The 26587-nt window shown below is 31.8% G+C and overlaps 10 protein-coding genes across 10 annotated transcripts; 7 read left to right on the top strand and 3 right to left on the bottom strand. All coding sequences in view use genetic code 12, as the record gives it.

Moving 5' to 3' along the window:
• Positions 1–142: 142 nt before the first annotated feature.
• On the bottom strand, positions 143–6232 carry CTRG_03857 (uncharacterized protein; the record flags this gene model as incomplete). Its single annotated transcript, XM_002549514.1, has 1 exon — positions 143–6232. The coding sequence occupies one exon, from the start codon at positions 6230–6232 to the stop codon at positions 143–145; it is 6090 nt and encodes a 2029-aa protein (XP_002549560.1).
• A 7-nt stretch (positions 6233–6239) lies between these two features.
• CTRG_03858 (uncharacterized protein) lies at positions 6240–8612 on the bottom strand (the record flags this gene model as incomplete). The annotated part of the gene is made up of 1 exon (XM_002549515.1): positions 6240–8612. One exon carries the CDS (start codon positions 8610–8612, stop codon positions 6240–6242), a length of 2373 nt encoding a protein of 790 aa, XP_002549561.1.
• Positions 8613–10783: 2171 nt separating this feature from the next.
• On the top strand, positions 10784–11848 carry CTRG_03859 (uncharacterized protein; the record flags this gene model as incomplete). Its single annotated transcript, XM_002549516.1, has 1 exon — positions 10784–11848. The coding sequence occupies one exon, from the start codon at positions 10784–10786 to the stop codon at positions 11846–11848; it is 1065 nt and encodes a 354-aa protein (XP_002549562.1).
• A 1963-nt stretch (positions 11849–13811) lies between these two features.
• On the top strand, positions 13812–15422 carry TUB4 (gamma-tubulin; the record flags this gene model as incomplete). Its single annotated transcript, XM_002549517.1, has 1 exon — positions 13812–15422. The coding sequence occupies one exon, from the start codon at positions 13812–13814 to the stop codon at positions 15420–15422; it is 1611 nt and encodes a 536-aa protein (XP_002549563.1).
• A 201-nt stretch (positions 15423–15623) lies between these two features.
• ARO9 (aromatic-amino-acid:2-oxoglutarate transaminase) lies at positions 15624–17165 on the top strand (the record flags this gene model as incomplete). The annotated part of the gene is made up of 1 exon (XM_002549518.1): positions 15624–17165. The coding sequence occupies one exon, from the start codon at positions 15624–15626 to the stop codon at positions 17163–17165; it is 1542 nt and encodes a 513-aa protein (XP_002549564.1).
• Positions 17166–17441: 276 nt separating this feature from the next.
• Positions 17442–18410, top strand: GVP36 (Gvp36p; the record flags this gene model as incomplete). The annotated part of the gene is made up of 1 exon (XM_002549519.1): positions 17442–18410. One exon carries the CDS (start codon positions 17442–17444, stop codon positions 18408–18410), a length of 969 nt encoding a protein of 322 aa, XP_002549565.1.
• A 200-nt stretch (positions 18411–18610) lies between these two features.
• HOM3 (aspartate kinase) lies at positions 18611–20245 on the bottom strand (the record flags this gene model as incomplete). The annotated part of the gene is made up of 1 exon (XM_002549520.1): positions 18611–20245. One exon carries the CDS (start codon positions 20243–20245, stop codon positions 18611–18613), a length of 1635 nt encoding a protein of 544 aa, XP_002549566.1.
• Positions 20246–20934: 689 nt separating this feature from the next.
• Positions 20935–22761, top strand: OFD1 (oxidative DNA demethylase; the record flags this gene model as incomplete). The annotated part of the gene is made up of 1 exon (XM_002549521.1): positions 20935–22761. The coding sequence occupies one exon, from the start codon at positions 20935–20937 to the stop codon at positions 22759–22761; it is 1827 nt and encodes a 608-aa protein (XP_002549567.1).
• A 507-nt stretch (positions 22762–23268) lies between these two features.
• On the top strand, positions 23269–24207 carry CBR1 (Cbr1p; the record flags this gene model as incomplete). The annotated part of the gene is made up of 1 exon (XM_002549522.1): positions 23269–24207. One exon carries the CDS (start codon positions 23269–23271, stop codon positions 24205–24207), a length of 939 nt encoding a protein of 312 aa, XP_002549568.1.
• Positions 24208–24783: 576 nt separating this feature from the next.
• Positions 24784–26121, top strand: CTRG_03866 (uncharacterized protein; the record flags this gene model as incomplete). Its single annotated transcript, XM_002549523.1, has 1 exon — positions 24784–26121. One exon carries the CDS (start codon positions 24784–24786, stop codon positions 26119–26121), a length of 1338 nt encoding a protein of 445 aa, XP_002549569.1.
• Positions 26122–26587: the final 466 nt, after the last annotated feature.

Below are 26587 nucleotides of genomic sequence, written 5' to 3' on the forward strand. Positions count from 1 at the left end.
TTACGTAATAAACACGTGTTCTGTATCACGTGAAACATCTAACATATAAAAATAAAATATATAATACAATCAAAATACTAATATACACATAAACTAAAATAATAATAATAATAATAATAAAAAACGTCTGATTTGCTCAATACTAATCGTCAACGGCGTCCAAATATTTCGCATAAGTACCTTCATTATCAGTTGGTCCATCATCTGTAGTAACTACAGTCGAAGAACCATTAGTATCATATTGATCACTATCTTCAGGATGATGTCCACTTGCTCTTGATAGAACTTTTGAAATACTTGGTAATTTACTACTAATAGATTTTCTCCTTTGTGATGACTGATCATCTTGATCATTGTGGTGATGATGATGATGATGATGAAGATGACGACGAATTGGTGATTCAGATGGCGGTTTTTTATGAACTTCATGATCAATTGTAGAACTATCTCTTGCTCTACCCAGTTCTTGTAAATCATTCAATGTCATAAATTTCGAATAACTTGAAATTTGTTTTAAAGGTTCTCTTACGTCTTTATTCTTCAGTTTCTTTGGTTTGATAATCTTATTACCCAAAATCTTACCAGTATGTTGCAAAATGACTTTAACAGTATCTTTCTTCAATCTTTCAGTGAATTCTTGTGCTGACCAAATCTTATGACTATATCTCAATGCTGGCATATTTAAGACCAATCGATGAACATCCAACAAATGCAATGCTTTAGGTGCTGAAAAACTAATAATCAATTGAAATGCTTCAACTTCAATATCAATAATAGATTTATACTTGATAGACCTGGCAATAATTACACCAAGATCATCTTCCAATTGCTCTTCTTCTTCTTGTTTAGATCTGTGAAGATGTGGATGATGGATTTTATGAGTTGCATATCGAATACCATCAGCAAAACTGGACTCATCATTTGATCTGAATGAACTACTTGAACTTCTAGGACTCATTGTACCATTTGGAATTCTACCATTACTTGCTGACGATGGTTGTGAAATAGCTCTAGATCCATTAGATGACGATGATTTACCACCATGGGAAATACCCCTTGATCCATTAGATGATGATGACTTGCTTCCATTTCTTCTTGACATGAGTCTCTTTAAAGGATTCTTCGAAGTATGTGAACCAGAAGATCCATTCGACATTATACTTGCTCCTTCAGCTAGTATAAGAGACAGCGATTCATCATCTGAATCACTATCACTATTACCGTCATCATCTTCTTCTTCATTATCATCCTTTGGAAACAAATAATTTTGAAGTTTCTTCGCAGTTGCATAATCTATTTCAATTTGTAATGGACTGATTTCTAATTTAGCATCTTTGATAATACCAATTCCTCCAACATCATCCAAAGTAGTCCAAGTTGCTGTGATAACAGGTTTCTCTTTCTTACAACTTTCTAATTTTTCTTGTTCAGCTGTAATTTTGGGTGCTAATATTTGTGGATATAATGCTTTCTTCAGTAAATTAAATCCTTGAACCATACCAATTTCAACTCTATTGAATTTAGTACCATCAATTCCATCATCTTTCACATATTTAGTATTTGCCAATGCAAAATCAACAAATGGTTCTCTATCATCATCCAACATATGCCAGATAACTTGATCAGCTAATATTTCATATGATTTTGATGTAACTTTAGAAGATGCTTTAATTCTTGATTGTAAAGTTTTCATAATCAATAAAAGCTCCAATTTCAGTCTTTCCATTTCTAATTCAAGAACATGCAAATATTTCTTTTCATTATCATTCAAATTGGCACCTCTTTGATCGAAACTGAACAACAACTCCCTATAAGAACGAATATTTTGTTGCAAATTCTTGACACGAAGATCCAACCCTTCAAAATCAGAAGCATCTGCTAAGGAAACCAATTTTTGTAAACGATCTTCTTTTTCATTCTTTTTATCCTTACCACCAAGTAGTAAAGTAGTAACAACAAAATAAATAGTGGAATATTGAGCTGAAGTGGCATTGATCACATATTTCGAAAGATAAATCACAACTTCATTTCCTTGTTCAATATTCTTGGAGTTTAAGAACATCTTATTTGGAGTCTTACTTATAACAGCAATGGTGTTTCTTTCAGAAATTAAATATTCATGAGCCCAAGACCCATCATAACAAACTTCACATTCAAACCACGGTGGCCATCTATTCTCATCTGACATATAACCATTCTTGGCAAATTTCGAATTGGATTTACTAATAACATCAACTTTATTCAAAACAAACAATTGTTCATCGCGGAAAAGAACACCATTTCTTCTTTCAATTCTTGCAGTCATCTCATTATTATCCGACAAGATATTCATTCTTTCCTTCAAATTGATATCAACAATGCGCAATTCCAAATCCCTTGCAGTTAACACAACACAAGCATCAGGTACTTTCTTAGACATCATTTGGAATTGTGGATGAATTAATTTAACCAAATATTTATATTCAGCAGCTTCTTCATCTGAATTAGCAACATCATCTAAATTATCTTCAAAACATTCAATAATTTTTTCATCATGTTTGAACTCTTTGTTGAATACATGTTTCTTGATATTAACTGGTTCAGTGACTGATTCATCTTCATTAATGACTCTTTCAACTAAATCAACAGCATATTTGGTCATATAATAAATATGATTCTTTCTTTCACCAACTCTATGTAAATAACTGGTGAAATATTTACTAATATCATCATCCCATTTCAACTGCAAGTTATGAATGATAAATCTATTATGGAATTCAGCCACTGAGGTATAAGCAGATGCTTCAGCTAATTCACTTTGAGTTAAATGGCTAGTGTAGGCTGATAATTTAGTACTTGTTCTCAGTAATGAACTTGTACCATCTTCATGATCCGATCCACCACCACTGTCATATCCATCATCTGATAAATTGTTATAAGCATTGTTTACAACATCAATCTTTTCCTTTAAAGTTTTAATCTCCAATTCGGTATTTTCAATATCTTCTTGATATTCAGGACCATTTTGAATCTTGTATCTTCTTAATTTTTCATTTGCTGCTTTCAAATCGTCATCCAAAGCATTAAGTCTATCTAATAAGATTCTACTTTGAACAGCGGCAGGCTTGTCCAAATCCATAATACAATCATGAATTGGTTCATTGCCAAATGGGAATGGTCCTTCCTTTTGTAATGTAAATTCTCTATAATAACTGAATTTAGGTGAATGGAAAAATGGTAAAACTTTTAATTTTGGATATGGTGATAATGGTTCACGAACTTCTAATTCAACAAAATCTTGAGGATCAACCCATGAAAAATCACCATCTGGCACATCAACACTATCAATCCATTTCAGGAAATTGGCTGGAACCATATTTGAATTTTCAGATGAATAATTGGTAGATACATCCAGACTTGAAGTTTCTCCGCTATTTAAATAACTCATTAATTTCCCACTAATTGATGTATCACGAAATAATGCATTAACCACACGAACATCAGCATTTTCTACATTAACTTCAGCTTGATACATCTTCAAGTGTCTGGTTTTAGTGGTTCTATTCAACTTCTTATTTTCATGAGTAACCCATTCTTTCCTTTGATGAAGATCAATTTCACAAATATCAAATTTACCTTTCAAACCAGTAAAAGCAGTCTTACTTTTCTTGGTAGGAAGATTAGTTGTAGAATGCATGTACAAATGACAAATAGTCACAGGATTAAAGATCAATTGATACTTCATGGTGAATAAATGAGGACTGAATTTAATCTTTGGTTTCTTGACAGCATCTTGACTAAATAATTTACCTCTCTTGACTGGAGGTGGCGAATAATGTGCAAGACTATCCCACCAATAAAAGAAATGATGAAATGCTAATGGTGTGAAATAAGCAGCATTATGAGCTCCACCAACTTTATCTGATCTTGAAATGACGGATAACGCCATGTGAACATAATCTGATCTATAACCTTCATATGAATCAGGGTGATATTCATTAATAGGATTGGTGATTTGAACTTCATAATGAGGTTTGAATTCATTAACTCGTAATTCTTGATCGGAGAAATTCTTTGTTGGATGCTTATTTCTTTCAAATAACATGCCCAAAGTCCATTTAACTTTTTCACTTGAACTCAATTTGATGACTTGTTTATTGAATTTCTTAGCTTCTAAATCAACATCAGCTGAAGGATCATCAAGATCATCATAAAACAAACTCCAAATGTTCTTCTCCTCAATGGAATAATTAGGAATAGCAAAAACAAAATCGTCACTTGTGATAGTAACCAAATCTTTACTATTTATAGTACCATCGATTTTCAACGTGACATTGTTCTTCCAACAAAAAACAAACCCAGCACTTTTACCAACTAATTCATGGGGATCCCTACCACTCTTCATATGTAAACATAATTCATTGGCAATATTAAATTGAACTTTACCATGTAACATCAATGGCATTTTATCCCACCATCCAATTGGACTATCATCAATAGCAGGTTTGGAAAAATTATGGAATGCCATTCCCATGGCCGAAAATGCTGGTTGGTAAGCTTTACACCAACTTATTGAACATGCACGGTCGGTATTCAAATCACATACTAAATCAGCAGCAAATTTAACGGGTTGTAAAGTTCTTGGTATATAAACCGAATAGAAATTATCGGAATTTCCATTATCTGGAACTGCCGGTGAGAATGGAACATAAATATATCTCAATTCCTCTTGACGGTGATATAATTGTTCATGAATCACCAAATTTGTCTTGATATGAACAGTTGGTTTTGATGGATCAATACTTCTTGGGAACGAAGCAACAGGTAATGGATAATCCTTCAAAATCATATAGAACTTGGTAGCTTTGATTTCAATATATAATGGAACTAAAATAGAATAAACCAACTTCGGTTGATGTTTAGCATAATCATACAAGAATTTATCAACATCTTTGATACTTGATTTATCTAAGATTAAATCAACATCACGGAAAAGTGCTCCAGTTAATGGAGGACCATGATTAAATTCAACAATGTCAAATTTCTGCTTCATAATATCACTAACATCATTCGCACCCCAGATATTCTCAGCACGATCTTTCCAAATACGAGTTTTGGCGTCTCGGAAAATCTTATACTTTTTATGCCAAACAGTACTGAAATTAATATATAATCTTTGCCTAGCAGCTTCAATTCTAGCTTCAGCTTCTGATTTGGTATAAGTATCTGATGATGGAATAAATTGATCAGTACTTTCATCAATAGTTTCCACATCATCGCCTCTTCTTCTTCTAAATATCTTATCCTTCAAGATCGAGGCACCACTCGATTTATGACTGCTATCTGGTGATTTACTTCTTAATGGACTATGCACTCTTGATAATATGGAATCAGTTCTACCTCTACCATGACGCTCAGTACTAGCAGGGGATAAACTTCTGGTAAATCTATGCAATGCAGAATTCGATCGGTCTCTACCAGGAGCAAAATCAGGAATAGGAGCAGGAACGTCGGACAATTCAATTTGTGATTCAATATCACCAGTGGCACCTGCTCGAATCTCTTCGGCTTGTTTTTCAAAAGCTTTCCATTTTTGAAGTCTTTCCTTTTGTTCAATTTTACCCAATTCATAAATCATGGCTAATTCATTTTCAAAAGCATCAGTTTCTAATTCTAATCCTAAAACTTGAGTCTTGATGTGAATATGAGGGAATATCAAGGGTGCTCTTTCCTTAGGGAAAAGTCTTTCAAATTCTTCTATACCCCAATTGAAGTATTTAAAGTTGGATTTAAGCTGTTTGATACTCTTGAAAAACGTAATGAAATTATCAATGACAGTGTAGAATTTAAATCTATTAGGAACACTAATTCTAAATGATCTCATGACAATATCAAATGATGCTTCGTGAATGGACTTGGCTAAATCAAGACTAAATTTAGGATCTTTGATGATCAACATTCTAGCCCATAATTTAGTGCCTGGATCAACAACATACAATCTTGCGTTTCTAATAGCCGCTGATTTCAATACTAAAACATTCTTCAATCTAGCTGTATCAAGTTCAATCATAACATCAACTTGTCGAGGCAATCTAATAACAATTGCAACAGAGTCTAAATTAACATCAAGCTTGAATTTCTTTTTTGGACCAGTGATGATTTTGATTTGTTCCTTAGTACAACTGCTTTCAATAGTTGGTTTGAATCTTTGCAACATGGTCTTGACATAAAAAGTGACCCAAAGGAAAAACATATCAATTCTACCTTTCAACTTCTGGAATAGTCAATGTCAACTTATTTGGATCTTTATCTTCTTGTCGACAAGAATTAACAATATGAATTTCAGGAATTGCCAATACATTCTTGACTCTTGCAGTTGCATCGTCGGCAACATCACCAGGATCTCCCTCATTAAGATAAGGAGAGGAATCGATACTTGATAAATCACTAATTTCAGTATCACTTGTTTGTCCATGAACTTCTGTTACTTTATCAAAATCTTTGATAAATTCAGATGCGTATTCACTTAATGTGAAAACTTGTAAATTCTCAACTTTAACTTCAACAAATTCCTTTTGAAGTTTATATTTGAATTGAATATTAGCAATCTTCATCGACATACCTCTTCTAAAATCAGCTAAATCGATTTCTTTATCTAGATCATCATCAAAAAGTTTATGATGTGGCAATCCATCTTTAATGCACATATCGAATACAATATTTGAAATATCAACCTTAACCGAAGAAACAAAATGAGGCAAGATTTTGAATATTTCTTTAAATTGCTTATCGGGTGTTGCTTTGTTTGATTCGTGGCCATGTAAATTTTTCAATTCACGTGCACGTGAACTGGTTGCAGTAGTGTTTCCAACAAAAGAACCAGCAGTGGCAGCTCTCCATTCTTCATATTTCTTGTTGAAATGAAGACGTTGACGGTTTCTGAATTGTCTGACCAAATGGAAAATTAAATCATTGACTGATTTTAATTCAAGACTCTTACTTGAAAACTTCACAGCAACATTTTTTTCATTCAAATCATATGCTGCTAATAAATTAACTTTATTGAAATGGAATCTATTCCCTTCACCTTCAAGCCTTGCATTTTTGAATTTAAACAAAACATTAAATGTAGAGAAGGATTTCTGTTGGGTAACTGAAAGTTTTCTATGTCTAGTAAAAACTTTAAATGCAAGTTCCAGGATTCCAAATGTAACTTTCAAATTATCCTTTGAATATCTATTAAACTTAGCACCATCATTTGCATCCAATGGAGGTACATGAAGATTCACTTGGGTATTAACAATAGTTAATTTATTTGATACGGCACGTAATAACCCCGACGCTATATCTAATTTCAATAAAATACTTTCCTTTTCATGAACACCAGTGGCATGACTCATTTGTTTCATTCGTCGTTTCATCATTTTATCTCTTAATATCAATAAAATAATATCTTGTTGGTCATAGTAAAGATCAACAATTGGATCAGTTATGGTAATATTGGCATCGAAATTAATTGTCTCATCTGAAGATCTATCATGAGAAAGTAGGGACTGAGCCACTTTAAGGAATTGTAGTGGACAGACTTCATAGGTTATATTAGCTGAAGGTAATTCCAAACATTTGGTACCTTTGTGGTAAAATTTAAATGAAGTAAGATATAATAGCAACTTGAGATTTGAAGTGTCATCATCTTTTTCAATCTTATCAAGAGAAAAGACAAAATTGGATAAATTGGCACTTAATTTATGATGGGATAAAGTAAAATCTTCCAATCTGATTTCAGTTGTAGCATAAACTTCCATAATATCACGTAATATTCCTTCATACTTAATGACATCAATAACTTTAGTGGAGATTGGATCTTCAGAAATATCAACTTGTTTTTTAACTTTATCAGGTTTATGGAAATAATCAAGTGGGATGTTTAATCTACCAATAGACAATGAAGTTCTAAAATCAGACAAGTAAACGAAAATCTTATTTGCATCTTTATTCATACCACAGGAAGTTATAGTTTGACAATTGATATAAAATTCAATATTTCTGAATAAACTAACTTTATTTGATTTATCATTCTTATCAAATATCAACCCATTAAACAGTGTGATGGTAAATCTTGTTTGACTATCTTTTTCAACTTGACAATCAAATCGGACATAATCGAGAAAAGCAACATAATCACCAAGCAATTTCTTATGAAGAATTGAACATCTGAATACATGGATATTGATTCTATTGATGATTTTTGTTTCGCATAAATAATCATAAACAATTTTAGGTACTTTGAAATGTAATTCATCAGCAATGGAAATCTCTTCAATTCTTCTTTTACTTTTTGGTTTTGCTTTTATTGTGACACCATCAGCCGGTGTCTCCTTAAGTGTAATGGAAACATCGACAATTTCAAGGTTAACCAATTTATATCCCGATGTTCTATTTGTTTTAAATATGTTAAATTTTAAGGATAGTTTCCGGATATAGATGGTTGATTTTTTTGTATCAATAGTTATCCCTCTTAACGAGAAAAGTCCAATATATTTAATAGTTAAATGGGGGATTAAATTGAGTACTGTCAAAAACCCCAAGTAGGCAATGGCAAATCCTGCCAATAGTAGGTATAAATTGACCATTGGGAAGATTCAATAAACTCGCAAACTAAAAAAGGTGGGGATGGTAAAGTAATGAAATGAAATGAAGTGAAATTTAATTGTTGATATATTGCAAGATTTCTGGTATCTAATGATAGCAAATGGGATTAGATGTGAATAAAATAAGTAGATAATTTATGGTGAAGCAAAGGAGAGAGTAATTCCAAAGACAATAAGTAATGACTGATGGTTTAGTATAATTTTTTTTTTTTGTTGTTGTTGTTGTTTCAATTAGCCCTTTTTACTAAAGAAATAGTAATCAAATTAATTTACAATCATTTAATTTAATTTAATTGACACAGAAAGCAAAAGCAAAAGTAAATGCAAAAGTAAAAGTAAAAAGTAAAAGCAAATGAAAAATCAAGGATTTTCTCTCACAAGAATTTATTCCGAATCTTCCTGTTTTTTTCTTCTTCTTCTTCTTCTTCCTCCCTCCCTCCCTCTTTGTTTTTCCTGCGGGCGGGTGGGGGGAGGATGCCTCGGCGTTAATGTCTCGGTCGAAGTTTATCACCATGTGCTGGCCGTAAATGTTTTGTGCACCACGCGGCCATCACTCGAATGGGTTGGCCCGGAATAAATCCATGGAAGAACACAGAAAGAAATTAGAATTTTTCTTACTTTTATTTTTCCCCGGATTTATGTCTCATCACACAAAATGTTGCCACACGTGATATAAAGGTAATTCCGAGCGTCTCGGAAGTATATTTGTTGGTCTGCAGGACATCACATGTGTGGCATCACATGATCTCACTTTATCTTGCAACCAATAAATTAATAATTCTCATTGGAGAAATTAACATACACACAAGATTACCATGACATGATGATTGAATTTCTCTGTAGAGGTCTAGAATTGCAATCTAACTGAATTGGGATCAGTTCTAGATTTCGTTAAAATTTAGTTAATTATCATCACGAAAAAAAAAAGGAAGAAACTTAGAACCTATAATTAGGAATTTATTCATCTCACTAATTAAATGCCAATGATAACTAAAAACGTATATTGATTCATAACATGAAATTTTCAAGACGATTAAATATCCAAACTAGGAACCTTAACTGTTATTGGGGGTTATTTCACCCGTCAACCGGTTGACGGAACCAAATAACCAATTTTGCTCGGGAATATTTCAATACAATTTTCAAATATTATAATTCTAACTTTATTCCAAGAACAATTGAAATCATAGAAATTACTGTATTTAGAATGTTCTATACTCAATAATATATCTCCTTTGATGTTTGACTTATAATTAGAAACAATCTGAATACAGAACGTTTTTGTTCATAACACGCAAAAAGGTGGAGAGTTTATTTCGTTTTTATTTTTCTATTACAAAAAGATGAAACGTATAGATTTAAACTTCCATTTTCTCTTTTTCTCCCCTGTGTATGATCTTTACTTGATTGGGATATTATATCAGGGGTTTCATATAATTAAAACCTTCAAACAAAGTTTTCAAAGGGTGCAATTATCATTCTAACTCATTACACTTTTCAAACATTTAGTTCCTGTCATAACTGGTGATAAGCCATTAACCAGTTGACTTTGAATCATGAGCCATGTTTATTCGATCTTCTAATGACCACGACGATGGTCAATTGCAGCTACTAAGCATCGAACATAACTATACAAATTTAATTCAGCCCAGATTCTCATTGGTCGCAAAAAAAACAAACATTTTATGGCGCAGAAAATTTGAGGAACAAAACAAAATTTTTTCCCTTTTGGGAAATTATATTTTCATTCTTAAAGTTCCAGATTTGGGTAACCAGATTTTTTTTTTCTTTATTTTTGCTTCTTTTTGCAATCATCATTGTCAATGCCTCTTGAGCTAACACTTCTTTCAACCGAAACCCACAAACAAACCTAATTACACAATTAAGGAGTAATATAATGGTATTACCTAACTTGGTTAAGAGATTTTTTTTTGTTTGTTTTGCACCTATTTTGCGTTCTAGACTATATTCAATAAACTTGAAATTTATCCTTCAAGGGGTATTATTCCTACTCCATTTCTTCAATTACTTCGAATATAAATACATTCACTACCCCCTGCCAATGTTTTCTCAAAATTTTAAAACTTTCTCCTTTATAATAATAATAATATATTAATAATTATTATAACTCAACAACATCAGAACCATTCGTTATGAAGATCGATATTGCTACCGGTACTTTAATTTTAGCTGCTATTTCCCAAGTCGCTGCTGCTCCAGCAGCAGATGGCCCAGCTAAAGTCACTTCTTTAACTGTCAGAGAATTAACTTCTGTTAACAATGCCATTGTCGCATTAGAACATTATAATGCTAAGAGAGATTTAATGTCAGCTGAAGAATTACAAAAAAGAGAAGTTCAAATTGTTACTGATGTTTTAGCTGCTATTAAAGATACCAATTTGGCTCCAGCTATTATTAAATATATTATTGATGATCCAACTTTATCTGGTATTGCCACTGATGTCATTGTTTGGGCTATGAAAAGTGGTATTATTAACTTGGATACTTTGTTGAAATCATTGAATGATTCTGGTTTGGCTGTTGATGTTATCAATGATTTAATTCATGATTGTCAATTCTATGCTCAAATTTATAAGATTGTTTTACAACAACTTGCTAACTTGCCAAGTTTGATTGCTTCCATTTTGGGTTTGAACTCTAACGAAGTTGCCAGTTCTAAAGCTGCCACTGCTAATGTCAAGAGAGAATTAATTGAAGCCGGTGCTCAATCTCAAGTTCCAGTTCCAATTTTAGCTAGAGATACTCAAGAAATTTTGACTTCATTGATGGAATCTTTGAAGAATTCTGGTTTGGCTAACCAAGTTGTTGAAGCTTTGGTTGTTGATGATCAATTCTACACCTGGGGTGCTGATTTGATTAAACAATTGTTTGATTCCGGTGCTATTACTTTAAGTGAAGTCATCCTGGCTTTACTTGATTCTGGTTTGATTCCATCAATTATTGAAGCTTTCTTAAACATTGACACTTTAAAGACTGTGATTGTTAATGCCTTAGCTGCTGCTTTCGGAAATTGTCAAAGTGTTACACCAACAACAACTTTCCAAACCTCTGTTACTGCTACTACAACCACTTCTTTTAGTGTTCCAGATAGTTTCACCTTAACTAGTGTTCCAACTGATTCGGCTACTGGAACTGCTACTGGTTCTCCTACTAGTACCGCTCTTTGCAGAAAGAAGAGAAAGAGAAGATCTTACTAAATAAGTTTCTGAAACGTTTTGATTACCCACCAATTTTCATTTCTTTTATTTTATTACATTTTTTTTATTTTTATTTTTATTATTTATACTTTCTTGGGTTCCAATTGATTATTATTTTCGGTTAGATGTTTAAGTATCATCATTAGTTGTGGTTTTTATCTATGAATACCGTTGAGTTTTTAAAATACCATTGAAATTTGATTCGCGGTTAATTTCAATACAATTATATCTTCCTTGAATATTCTTCTTTGTTTTATTCAATAATTCAATTATTATTTTTATCAAAAAAAAAAAAACACATATATATCTACTGCTGGCCAGAATATCATGATGCTACCATGATGTAATTGCCCTATTTCTTTGAGTTACAAATGAAGAAATTCATATTATTATGGAGATTTACAGGATAATAACTTTAATATTTAAAATTCACGGTGATTTAAGATACTATACCCAACGTTTTTCGGATTACTTAAATATCTTTTATTTTATATTGTTTACGTTATGTTTTAGAAATGAAAAATATATAAATTTAGTTTTTAGATTTCTAATGTAGTCTAATGAAGTCCATATTTAAGAGTAACCAGTACGAAACATACTAGATTGCATAGATGCAATATTCAACCACCTCTTATCGACAAGAGTCATGATCGTGAGAGAGTAACAGCATATACAATAGAATGGTTAATTATTTTCTACACGAGTTACAATTCAAAAATAAAGATATACTTATATTAAACAAACATTTAAATGGAGCTAGAATATATTGGAAACGTTAGTAGTGCAGATTATAAGTCCTAGAAAATTATCAAATGCTGCTCTTAAAAGGCACACCCTAACTGGAAACCATATAGCCTGAAAGTTTACATTTTTCTCTTGAATTTTTTTTTTTTTTTTTTTTTTTGAATTCTCTTTTATTGGCTCATTGGTGAACGTGGGTGTAGTCGTGTACCAGTGAAAAAACCATCGACAAAATCAACCGCCCGTGAATTATCAAGATGATGATTAGACAAAGTGGGAAGACGTTTAGTCATGATAATAGACAAAAACGAAAGTTTAAAATTATATCATTACAACATTAACTACATTAGCCATTTTGGCAAATAATAATAAAAAATAACAAAATAAGCTATCAAGTGTATATTACTGAAATAATATATATAAAAATATCTAAGAAATCTCAATTCCAACAAAACAATCAGAATGTAGGAATTGGATTCTTAATGCTAGAATCATATTCATGTTATAAAAGTTAGTAGTTTCTATTTAAAGCATACAATCCTTAATATCAAGGGTAAAAACCTTTACCTACAAAAGGGGTTCATACAAAATCAAAGGCATGAAATGAAAGAACTGGAGTCTATCTAATAGACAATTTGTCACGTAGTAATAGATATTATTACTTAACGTGGACAAAGGCTCTCTTTGAGGAAACGTGGGAATAAAATCTATGACCACGTATTGTAGGTAAGTAGGCAGTTGGTTGACGTTTTTAAGAAACGAGTAATCAGCTGAAGTAGAAATAATTTGTAGTTCTGTGAGATTGGTACATTTGCACGACTTTGATACCAATCGAACGTAAGTAAAGAGGAAAAAGTTTTTCTCTTATATAGCACTTTTATAGGAGTATCGACGTTATAAGAGATATTGTGTTTATTAACTTTGAAGGATTCATTTGACTTAAGTGTATCTATCATCCAGTAATACGACTGTGACAAAGACGATTGCAGAGAATCAAGTAAATTGCGTTTAAATTCATTACATCTTATTATAATAACCAACCACTTATTTTGTATTAAGTGAGTCAATTTCTGTTAGAGTACATCTGTTAGGTGAAGTAACTAGGTGACACAATTCCCAAAGAAAGAAAAGTTATCTTCAATGTTGAATTTTTTATTTCATTATTGTTGTTCTTTTTCACTCTCAAGATTGTGCATAAAGTACACGACTAAACACGTGATGTATGCCGGATTTTTTTTTTTTTTTCAAACTTCATTTTGTAAACAAACCTTTGAAATCAAGAAAGACGCGATATATAATTATTTACTTCTATATTGATTTTACAAACAAACCACTACAAGATACCATGCCGGGAGAAACTATAACTTTACAAGTGGGTCAATGTGGGAATCAAGTAGGATTACAATATTGGCAACAATTATCTTTAGAACATGGAATAAATTCAGATGGATCATCTAATCCATATCCAATAAATACCAATAATAAATTTCAATTTCAGAATTTAACAAGCACTTCAAATAATAATGAAAGTTCTACCAAATATCGAGATGATCATCCTGAATTATTTTTTACCTTGAGTGATTCTAATAGATATACACCAAGATCTATATTGATAGATATGGAACCTTCAGTTATTGGCAAAAGTACATCAACTTTACCCATGTTTAATCCAAGAAATGTGCATCTCAGTGAACAAGGTAATAGTGCTGCTAATAATTGGATAAATGGATATAAATATGGTACTGAAGAAGAAGAAGCATTGATTAATTTAATTGATAGAGAAGCTGATAAATGTAACAATTTATCTAATTTTCAATTATTTCATAGTGTTGCTGGAGGAACAGGTTCTGGTGTTGGAAGTAAAATATTGGAATTAATAAGTGATCGATATGGACATAAGAAATTGTTGAATACTTTTTCGATTTTCCCTTCAAATGAAGATACTTCCGATGTGGTGGTACAACCATATAATACTATTTTAACTTTGAAAAGATTAATTGATTACAGTGATGCCACATTTATTTACCATAATGATTCATTAAACAGAATTGAAAATTTATTGTTTAATAATAATATGCAACTGAATAACAATAACAATGATGATTTATTTCTTGGTGCTAATAAACTCATTGCAAGTGTGACAGCGTCATTATCCAATCCATTGAGATTCCCAGGATATATGTATAGTTCAATTGAATCCATCATTTCAAATTTGGTACCTACTCCAGATTTGAAATTTTTAACAAGTGCAATTGCTCCATTTAGCTCACAGAAACACAATTACATTAATGAATATGACATGATTTTGGAATTATCTAATGATAGATACAAGACAAACCGTGTTAGTAATGAAACAAATTATATAACCATGTTGAATTATTTAATTGGTGATAATCTAGATCAAAGAGAAATTCGTAAAGGAATATTGAAATCACAACAAAGAACACCATTTGTTCCGTGGGCTGCTAGATCAGTTCAAGTGGTACATGGTAAGAAATCTCCTTTTATAAAGTCAAGTAATAATCTAGACGGGGTACAAATTACAAATAATACGTCAATTATCGAAGTTTTTACAAAAATCTTGAAGCAATATGATTTGTTGATTAAAAGAAAAGCATATTTGAATAGATATTACTCGAGTTTAGAGGAAGAAAATGAAGTTATGGAATTGTTTAGTCAATCAAGAGAGGCAGTTAAATCCATCGTCGAAGAATATAAGGCCTGTAAAGAATTGAATTATTTGGATGATGAAGATGACGACGACGGAGACTTTGGTATTAGTGGTGGTGCTGACAACGACGCAATTACTCAAGATCAAGATATGGATATATAGATTATCGGAATGCATATCCTATAATGGTTAATAATCTCTAATAAATGTTTCAAAATAGGAGTAGTGTTGAAAAATATCGCGTGTGCTGATAAGGAGCGGAAAAATTAATCTAATCTCAACACCTACCGGAATTACTAAACAGCAAGCAAAATACTGATTGAAGATATTTCATCTTAACCTGTTGAATACTTTCCAAAACCAATGCCTACTGACCCATCTCATTTAATTTCAAAACGTGCTGCTTCAAGAAGTTCATCTCATTTCACCAATGCACCAGCCGGGGAAGTACCTATCGGATTCAAACCCCACCCAAATCCATTACTCTTATCTTATGGTATGCCAAATCATGGATTTTTCCCAATTGATTCTATAGATGTTAATATTGTTGATTATCCATTTCAAACTACTTTAGACCATGCCAAACCTAACGGTAGTTCAACAAGTGATAAGATCAATGATTTGAAATCATCAGATTCGGAAAATAATCAACATGATTCATTACATACTATTCATATTGAAAGAATTCCCAAAGATCCTAAATTAATGGGATTGAAATCAGGTTTACAGTATGCTGCTGTTGAAGGACACCAACAATTATTACAATTCACTAAAGATTTTATTCAACGTACACATAATCCAAATTATGATAACTGGACATCATTTATAACTAATGGAGCCAGTGATGGATTAAACAAAGCATGTGATGCTTTATTAGATCCCGGTGATGTTATCTTGGTCGAAGAATTCACGTTTAGTCCATTTTTAAGATTTCTGGAAAATTCAGGTGCAATTGCCATTTCTGTTAGACTTAATTTAAATAAGGAGTCCGATGGACTTGATTTAGATCATTTGGTTGGATTATTGGAAAATTGGAAAGAGGAACATCCTGAATTACCTAAACCTAAAGCATTATATACTATTGCTACAGGTCATAATCCAACTGGTTTTACACAATCTTTAGAATTTAGAAAAAAAGTATATGCTTTAGCTGAAAAATATGATTTTGCGATAATTGAAGATGATCCTTATGGTTATTTGACATTACCTACTTATACCAAACCAGATCTTACTAAAAATCCAACTAGAAATAAAAGTGATATCACTGTTGATGATTATTTAAAAAATCATTTGACTCCTTCATATCTTGAATTAGATACTACCGGAAGAGTCATCAGGGTAGAAACATTTTCTAAATTGTTTGCTCCGGGTTTAAGATTAGGTTTTGTCATTGCTCATGTTAAAATCATTGAAGCTATTAAAAACTACAGTGAAGTTATCAATCGAGGAGCGCTGGGATTAACTCAAACTATAGTTAACAACGTCATCCAAGATAATTTCAAAGGAGTTGAAGGATGGTTAGAATGGATTTTGAAAATGAGATCTAACTATGCTTATAGAAAGGATTTATTATTATATTCCATATTTGAAAGTGAAGCCTACAAGAAAGGATATGTTGATGTAATTGATCCAAAAGCTGGTATGTTTGTTACATTTTTAATTAATTTACCTCCTGATGTAGATGTATTAGCAAAAATGAAGTTATTATTATGGAAATTAATTTCCTATGGAGTTCTGGTTGTTCCGGGATATAACATGACTGTTGATCAAGAATATAGTAAAGCAAGAAGTAATTTCTTTAGATTGTGTGTTGCCATTGCTAATAATGAAGATGAGATATTAGAAAGTGGCAAGAGATTAACTGATGGTGTCCTTGAATTCTTCAACAACGGTTTAGAATATTGATTGACTTTGTAAGTTGATACAGTGGTTATTTCGTAAAAGTGTATCTGGATTTAAAAATTGATCTGCACACGCAGTTGTCACAATACACACGACTTTGTAATATTTTAATCTACGATCTCTTTCTCTCTCTCCCTCTCTCTCTCTCTCTCCTTTACTTGTCCTTACAACAATAAAAAGGAGACAGTAAAAAAATTTTTTGCTTTTGTTCTATTCGTTCACTATCACTATCACGAGAAACTCTTATCAGCAACCACCAACCTCGTAAGCATAAATAAGATGTCATTCAACTTTGCTAATTTCACCAAGGATTTGAAATCATTTGGGGATAGAATCTCCACTGAATTCAACAAAGAAGTTGTCCCATATGCCCAAAGAACCTCAAGAATGGTTCAAGAAAAAATGGGTAATATTAAAGAAGATGATATTAGTCAATTACCATCTGAATATATAGAATTGGCTAATAAATGTAACAATATTGAGAAATTATACAAGAATGTTTTGAAAATTACTAATAATTATGAAAATGAAAGTTATGATTATCCATCAAATATTCAAGAAAATTTAAGTGAATTTGGTAAAAATATTACTACTAGAGTTTCAAATGTTGCTAAAGCTACTACTACTGCTGAAGCTCAAGCAGCTTTAGTTAATCCAAATAATGGCGAATTTAAACCTCCAAAAACTTTATATCATGCTTTAAGTAGAGCTACTGATGCGTCTATTTTAACTACTGATAAATCAAATGATCCATTAATTAAAGGATTGGATTTATATTCATCAAATTTAAACAAGATCGCTAATGCAAGATTAGGACAAGATCAATTAATTAAATCTAAATTCAATAAACCTTTGACAACTACTTTACGTTCATTAATTAGTCAATCAAATAGTATTCAAAAGAAAGTTGAAGATAAAAGAATTGATTATGATTTAGCAAGAAGTAATTTGGCTAATTGTACTAATCCTCAAAAAGAACCAAAATTAAGAGTTGATATGGAAAGTGCCGAAGATGAATTTGCTAATACTGTTGAAGATGCCATTAATGTTATGCAAAATGTATTGGAGAATTCTAAACCATTGGAAGAATTTTTGGAATTAATTAAAGCTCAATTGGCCTATCATAAATTAGCTACTGAATTATTGGATGGTATGGTTAAATATTTTGATGAATTGATTGACGAACAACACAAATTGAGTTCAAGTGCAGTTACTAGTGGTAGGGAATCTGGCGATTTTGATATCTAGTTTTCACCTTCTTGAAAAGGAAGACACACCATTTTTTTGCTCATCTTTTCAAATACTATTTATATGTATATTAGTTTATCATTTATTAATTGTTTTCTTAAATAATTCTATCTCTCTTTTTTTATTATTATTATTATTTTTATTATTACTTGATGTTAATAAATAAATTATTCATTTTTAGTCTCCCGAATTGTCTATATTTACCTGGATTCTAATTTTAATGATTCTAAACGGGCATCAATTGCCAGAGAACCTTCAACAGCTGAACCTTCTAACAATTTAGCATGAATTGATTGTAATGCCCTAAGGGTATCTTTTTCATTTATAACAGCACTAATATTAATTTCATTAGCACCTTGACTGATCATTTCAATATTAATTTTTTCATCAGCCAATACTTTAAACATATTACCAGCAATACCAATGAAATTTACCATTTGTTTACCAACCAATGAAACAATGGTCATTTTTTTAGTAACATCAACAGTACCCATTTTTTTCAATTCAATTAATGCATGTTTTAAATGTAATTCTTGATCACTTTGAATTGATAATGCCATTGATACATGAACTTCAGAAGTTGAAATCAAATCAACAACTAATTTATACCTATCTAAAGTAGTGAAAACATTAGCTAAGAAACCATGACTTAATGTTTTTTTATTTGAATGAATATTAATAACAACAATATTTTGTTTTGCAGTGATTGCTGTAGCTGATCTTTTCTTTTGAAGCAAACTCAAATCCAATCTTTCATAAGCAACTGGAGGATGTGGAGGTGTTGCTTCACCACGTCTACCAATATTATCAGGATAAATAATAGTACCATTACCGGTTGGATTTTCAACATTTTTAATTCTAATTGGGATTTTAGCCTTGATGACTTGTTCCATAGTAAATGGATGAATAACTTCAGAACCATAATATGTCAATTCTGCAGCTTCTTCAGGGGTAACACTATCTAATAATCTTGCATTTGGAACTTTTCTTGGATCAGCAGTGAAAATACCATCAACTTCTTTCCAAATTTGTAATTCTTCAGCTTGAACTCCAACTGCTCCTAAAGCAGCACATAAATCAGTATATCCTCTACCAACACCATTCAATAAACCACCTGGAACAACACCAAAATAACCAGTCAATACAGGAATAGCATCCTTTTCATCTTTGAATTCCAAGATTTTCTTTCCAATTTCTTGGGACAAATATGCATAAAATGCATCATCGAATCCTTTATCAAAATCATAATTTAATGGAATAACATCTTGAAGATTAATATATTTAGCATTTAATCCATGATCTTTCATTAATGCAGCCATGAATAAACAAGATAATTTTTCACCAACTGACATAATTGAATCCAATGATCTTGCACTAATTTCACCAATAATCATACATGCATGTAATAATTCTCTAACATGTTCAATTTCTTTTTTAGTATCATTAATTAATTCTTGTTTAATTTCTTCATTTTTTATACGATCTTGAGCATTTTGAACATGATCATCTTCAATAACTTGTAATAATGAAGTATAATCTTGATTATCTTCAGCTAATTCAGCACTTTTCAATAATCTCGAAGTAGTACCTTCACTTTTAGTTTGACTTGATCTAGCTGAACATACAATTGCAACTCTATTAGTTTCAGAATATACTTTAACAATATTATCAACTATATTTTCAGGAAATTTCCCAACTGATGTACCTCCAAATTTTTGGATAATCCATCCACCACAACCATCATTTCCAGAAATTGAACTTGATGATGGGACTTTTTGGAAATCTGTAACGGAATTATAAGATCTTGATGGAAGTCGAGAAGGTGATCTAGACATTATTATTTTTTCTTCTTTATTGGAAAGATCTTAATTTTTTCTTAAATGAAAATAAACGAAACACGAAAGATTCAAACTGATTAGAAATTTTGTGGATTGATAACAACCTTAATCTAAAATCAACAACAAAAAAAAAAAAAAATTAGAAAAGGAAAAAGAAGCAAATTAAAAAAAATAAAACAGTGTTGTTTATTGGTTATTAAAATTCTCCATTTGTTGAAAAGTTGAAAAAAAAAAAAAATTCTTAGACCATATTCTTACGTAATCAATTAGAAAATGAGTCAATCGCACGAGGTACCGGAACAGGGGACAGGTAGTGTCCCGATCATCGGGCTTTATGAAAATTGTATCACAATTACAATTTAAATAATTATCAAGTCACATGACCGAATGTCATGCAGTAAATAGACTAATGGAGTCTACAGACCTGTAACGCAACTAACCAGTCGGTTAAATAAAGGTGGGTTTAAACAACTGATGTGGTTCTTTCTTTTTTTGGTTTGATCTGATTACATCATCTGATAATTATCAGCTCATCTTGCACAGAAAAAAAAAAAAAATTCTTAGTGAAAAATTATTGCCTTGTACGATCAACCGCATCAAGTGATATTTGTATACATTAGTTTCCTGGAATTATCCACACTCTTATTTTTCCTTCTTTTTAGTAGACATATTATCAACCTATTATCATGGCTCCAAGTAAGAGAACTCAAGTTGAAGAAACTAAACCTGTTGCTAAGAAACAAAACACAACATTTAGTAAGAAAGATATTCAATCTTTTTTCACAAAACAAATCTGGGATACTAAATTTCAAGATGATTTGAAAGATCAAATTGCTAATTCAGAACCGTATAAATGGGGTTCAATCACTGATTTAATTGATGATACATTATTAAGAAATGTTAGAAAAGAAGTCTTATCAGAAATTGCATTCACTAAAAAAGAAACAGATATTTATAAAGTTTTCCAACTGGGTGATTTAGCTAATTTATCAGGATTAAATTGGGATGATTTACTGAGATTACCAAGTTTATATAAATTACGTGCTGCTATTTATTCTCAAGAATTTAGAGATGTGATTAGTAAAGTTACCGGATGTGGAAAATTAAGTGGAGTTAAAACTGATATGAGTATTAATACTTATAGAAAAGGATGTCATTTATTAACTCATGATGATGTTATTGGAAGTAGAAGAGTTAGTTTTATTTTATATTTACCTGATCCTGATAAGACTTGGAAACCTGAATTTGGAGGTTCATTAAGATTATTCCCATCTATTGTACCAAATGTTCCAAAAACTGATTTCAGTGCTAAATTTACTCCACAATTTAATCAAATTGCATTTTTCACCGTTCAACCAGGTTTATCTTTCCATGATGTTGAAGAAGTTAGATTTGATAAACATAGATTATCAGTACAAGGATGGTTCCACATTCCACAACCTGGTGAAGATGGTTTCATTCCAGGTGAACAAGAAGCTACTGAAGCCAGATCTACTTTACAACAATTACAAAGTAAAGAATTGCAAGAATTTGATTTCCCTAAACCAATTAGAAATGATTTAGATCTTGAACAAGTTAAATTGATTGAATCAACTACTGAATTGAATGAATCAGAGTGGAAATACCTTAGTGAATTCATTAATCCAGCTTATTTGACTCCAGAAACATTGAAAAGTTTAAATGATAGATTTTTAGAAGAATCAATTGTTGAAATTAATGAAATTTTAAAACCTGAATATGCTGAATCTTTGAGAACTGCCATGAGAGATTTAGAAATTAACACTGCAACCCCACAATTATCTAGTGAAGTTTCACATCCTTGGAAAGTTGCCGTTCCACCACATAAACAAAGATATTTATATATTGATGGTAAAGCACCAATTGAATTAACCGAAGAAGGTATTAATTTTGCTAATAAAATAGGACCTCAAGAATTTCCAAATTATGAACTTTTACAAAAAGCATCATTATCTAGTGAGGTCGATGTTAAATTGGTAACATTAGCTTCATTCTTGAAATCCGTTGCTTTTAAGAAATGGATTAAATTGATCACTTCATTGATTGTTACATCCGACCAAGTTTTAGTCCGTAGATTTAGACCAGGTCATGATTTCATTTTAGCCACCACAACAGATAAGAATCTTGCTCGTAATGACGAAGAAGAAAATGTTTTACTTGAAGCTACTTTAAATTTAACACCAACAGCAACTGTTGCAAAGAATTGGGAATCTGGTGAATTTGGTGGATATGAATTATGTATGGCTGATAAAGAAGAAGATGAAGATGATGATCCAGCTGTTTATAAAGCAAGTGATCCAAACGATGACACTGTTTTGTTCACTAATCAATGTAAATGGAATTCATTGACATTGATGGTTAGAGATCCAAATGTTTTGAAATTTGTCAAATATGTTAGTATTAATGCCAAAGGATCAAGATGGGATATTAGTTGTCAATGGAATGTTAAAAGTGATGACCAAGATGATGACCAAGATGATGACGAAGAGGAGTAAGTAAGCTAGACAGATAGTGTAATGATAGATATTATTATTGTGTTTTTGTATGATTATGAATAAATAAAAGCGTCTTAGCGCAAATATTGTCAAATCTTGTAAGAAACCCCATCTTTTTTTTCATATTAGTTATCGAGGATAGTATTGCTTGATTTGGCTAAATTTCACGAGCAGAGGCAACACAAAATTCCGAGGGTTACTCGTTCCCAGACTTCCGGTCTCGTTGGGTCCTTTTTTGGTTTGTCAATACGAAAAGAAATTTTTTTTGTTTTTTATTTTAATTTTCATGTGGGAAAGAAAAAAAAAAAATTAGAAGAAGAAGAAGTATAAATAAAAATCAGCAGAGATTCTCTTTTTTTTTTTCATAGAAATTTGATTTAGAGTTTCACATTCTTTCCTTTCGTGCTTGTTGTTTACCTTGTCTTGAAAAAGAAGAAGAAGAACGCCATCTTTCTGAATTCATTATCTTTTGGTATTTCCTTTCGTAAACTACATTTATCAAATCCCATGTCTGAACCAATTGTTGAAGCCGCTAGTGAACCAGTTATTGAAGCTGTTACTGAACAAGTTGTTGAACCAGTTCTTGAAGCCGTTGCTAGTTCTGATCCAAACCCTTTGATTGTTTTTGCCACAGTTGCAACTATTATTTCCACATTTATTGTGTTGTACTTCTTTAAACAATCCCAAAAGAATAAACCAGTTTTAAAACCAGATGAATTCCAAAACTTCCCATTGATTGAAAAAACCAAAGTCAGTCACAACTCTGCCATTTACAGATTTGGTTTACCTAAACTGACCGATAGATTGGGCTTACCAATTGGTCAACACATTTCCATTGGTGCTGTCATCAATGGTAAAGAAATTGTTAGATCTTATACTCCAATCTCCACTGATGATCAATTAGGTCATTTCGATTTGTTGATCAAGACTTATGAAAACGGTAACATTTCTAGACATGTTGGTGACAAGAATGTTGGCGAACACGTTCAAATTAGAGGTCCAAAAGGTTTTTTCACTTATACTCCAAATATGGTTAAAAGTTTTGGTATGATTGCCGGTGGTACTGGTATTGCTCCAATGTATCAAATTATCACTGCTATTTTGAAAAATCCAGAAGATAAGACCAAAATCCACTTGGTTTATGCTAATGTTACTGAATCTGACATCTTGTTAAGAGAAGAATTGGACAATTTCGCTACTAGACACGCAGACCAATTCAAGATTCACTATGTTTTGAATGAAGCTCCAGCTAATTGGGAAGGTTCTGTTGGTTTTGTTACTCCAGAGATTATTGATACTCATTTACCAAAAGCTAGTGGTGAAACCAATTTGTTGTTGTGTGGTCCACCACCAATGGTTAGTGCTATGAAGAAAGCCGCTGTCGGATTAGGTTTTGAAAAGGCTAAACCAGTTTCTAAATTGGGTGATCAAGTCTTTGTTTTCTAGATTAATTAATGTCTGTTTGAGTGTATACTAGAGACCTACAATAAACATCTGCAATTTACTAAAAACCGTTTCGTGGTTTTAGTTGATGTATGTACATCGTATAGACCCTTTTCTCTGTCGTCTGATGGTTGTAGTGAGGCTCTGGTTCGTGGTGGGTACGGTCGGGTGTGGATAAGAAAAAAGAAAAAATATTACCTGTCGGTTAGAGGCGTGTCCTCGGTACTAAAAAGACAAAATTCCCTTAGTGTGTGTGGGCGATAACACAAAATAAGACGAAAAAGAAACATTCAACAGCAATTCGTGATTTTCCGTTTCTGATAGTCATTTAAATTTTTTACAACCAATCCTTTATTACATTTTTTTTTTTTTTTGTTGTTGTTGAATCTTTCTTTTCTTTATCAATCAGAAAGCTTTTGTTTGAAATCTGCTTTTTTTTTATTTATTATTCTATAGACAGTTGCTTTATAACAGATTACAGTTTGATTTAGTATTATTTAAGAATATACTCTCATACCCCACAAACACATTCACACATTCACTGAGGAGACAGATATAGATTATATTCCACGTGCATCCATGTATTTGAATCTTTTGGCAGCACTTGTTTTACTACTACCATCTAGTTTGTCGTCAGTATTAGAAGACGAGATCAGACCTTCATATTTTGAAGTGGCAAAGGATAGTTATATCCAGAATGTTCTTCATGATGAATCGAGAGAAATCAAAATCGATAGTATATTGCACGACCCATTATATTATAAAGATTACCCACCAGTGATAAGTTTCCCTAAAGCTTCACAACGTACATTACATCCAGGTGAGATCCCAGATTATGTTATCAAATATGCTCCTTTAGTTTATCTTTATAGTGAGGAACGATATTTCCCTTATGATATTAAGAAATTTGTCACTAATTTCCATGTTCGTTGGAAAAATGGTACCGTTGTTCCAGGCACTGAACACGATATGAACTTGGAAAAATTATCCAAATTACCAAATAGCACTCATTTATTCTTAACCGCCAATTCCGATTTCGACTGTGACCCAGAATGGATCACTGGACTTAAGAATAAACCAAGTTTAATTGATGGCGAAATCAAAGATGCACCAGCTACTTTAATTGTGGTAGATAAAGGGAATGGCTGGGTTGATGCATATTGGTTTTATTTCTATTCTTTTAATTTGGGTCCATATGTTATGGGACAAGGTCCATATGGTAACCACGTGGGAGATTGGGAACATTCATTGGTGAGATATTATAAAGGTAAACCAATTATTGTTTGGATGTCAGCGCATAGTGGAGGAGGTGGCTATTATTATCAAAAGTTGGAAAAATATGCCATGGATCCGAACCATCCTATTATTTTCAGTGCTAGAGGCACTCATGCCAATTATCCAAGTGTAGGTCAACACCCTCATGATTTGCCATACACCATTTTAAGCGATTTCACTGATAGAGGTCCATTGTGGAATCCTTCATTGAATTACTTGGGTTATACCTATGATGGGAAACATGTTTACCCGGGAAACAATTCCAATCCTAAACATGTTGGTAGAGAATGGGATTATGGAAATTGGTTATCATTTAGAGGACACTGGGGAGATGATACTTTACCAGGAAATGATTCTCGTCAAGTTTATTCGTTTATTGGTGGATATAAATACATCGGAGGTCCAACTGGTCCATTGAGTAAGCATTTATTAAGATTAGAACCATGTCAAGATGCCCAATGGTGGAATTTTTGGAAGATTTGTAATGTTAGAAGTGATATTCAATGGGGAGTTGGTGTTGAAAGTGAAGGTTTCAATTGTGCAAGATTGACTACTGGCATTAAACCACATTGGTTAAGAAAAACAATTCAAGGTTTAATGTGGGGTGGTGGAATTTGTTTCATTGCTAATTTATTGGACTAATTCACAAAAGAAGAGAGACAAGGAGATGTGGTTTATTTATTCTTTTTTCTTACGTAGTACGTTATTTTAGTTTATTTCTTATATTAGAGTTTCTTAATGTTAATGATTGGATTTTTATTTTGGTAATTATGATGCAGGGTTTGAGATGACTTTTGTGCCAAAAAAAAAAAAAAAACAATATCTCTTAATAATGGTTGTGATCATCATATCTTTGATGAATATCAATTAAACCCCAGTACCGAGTCATATTATGACAGAGATGACCTTACAAGCGGCTAATCAATGACTTTAATTAATTTCATTACAAATCTCCTTCCATTTGAGTCACTTTATTGTATGCTTACGGCGTTATTATTTCTTTTTTTTTTTCTGATTACCGATAAAATGCAACAACATCTCACGTGAGCAAATACATTTTTTTCTTTCTTTTTTTTTTTGCAACGGCATCTTGAAATTTTTTTTTTTT

This window comes from Candida tropicalis (assembly GCF_000006335.3).
Source record: "Candida tropicalis MYA-3404 genomic scaffold supercont3.5, whole genome shotgun sequence".
NCBI lineage: Eukaryota > Fungi > Ascomycota > Pichiomycetes > Serinales > Debaryomycetaceae > Candida > Candida tropicalis.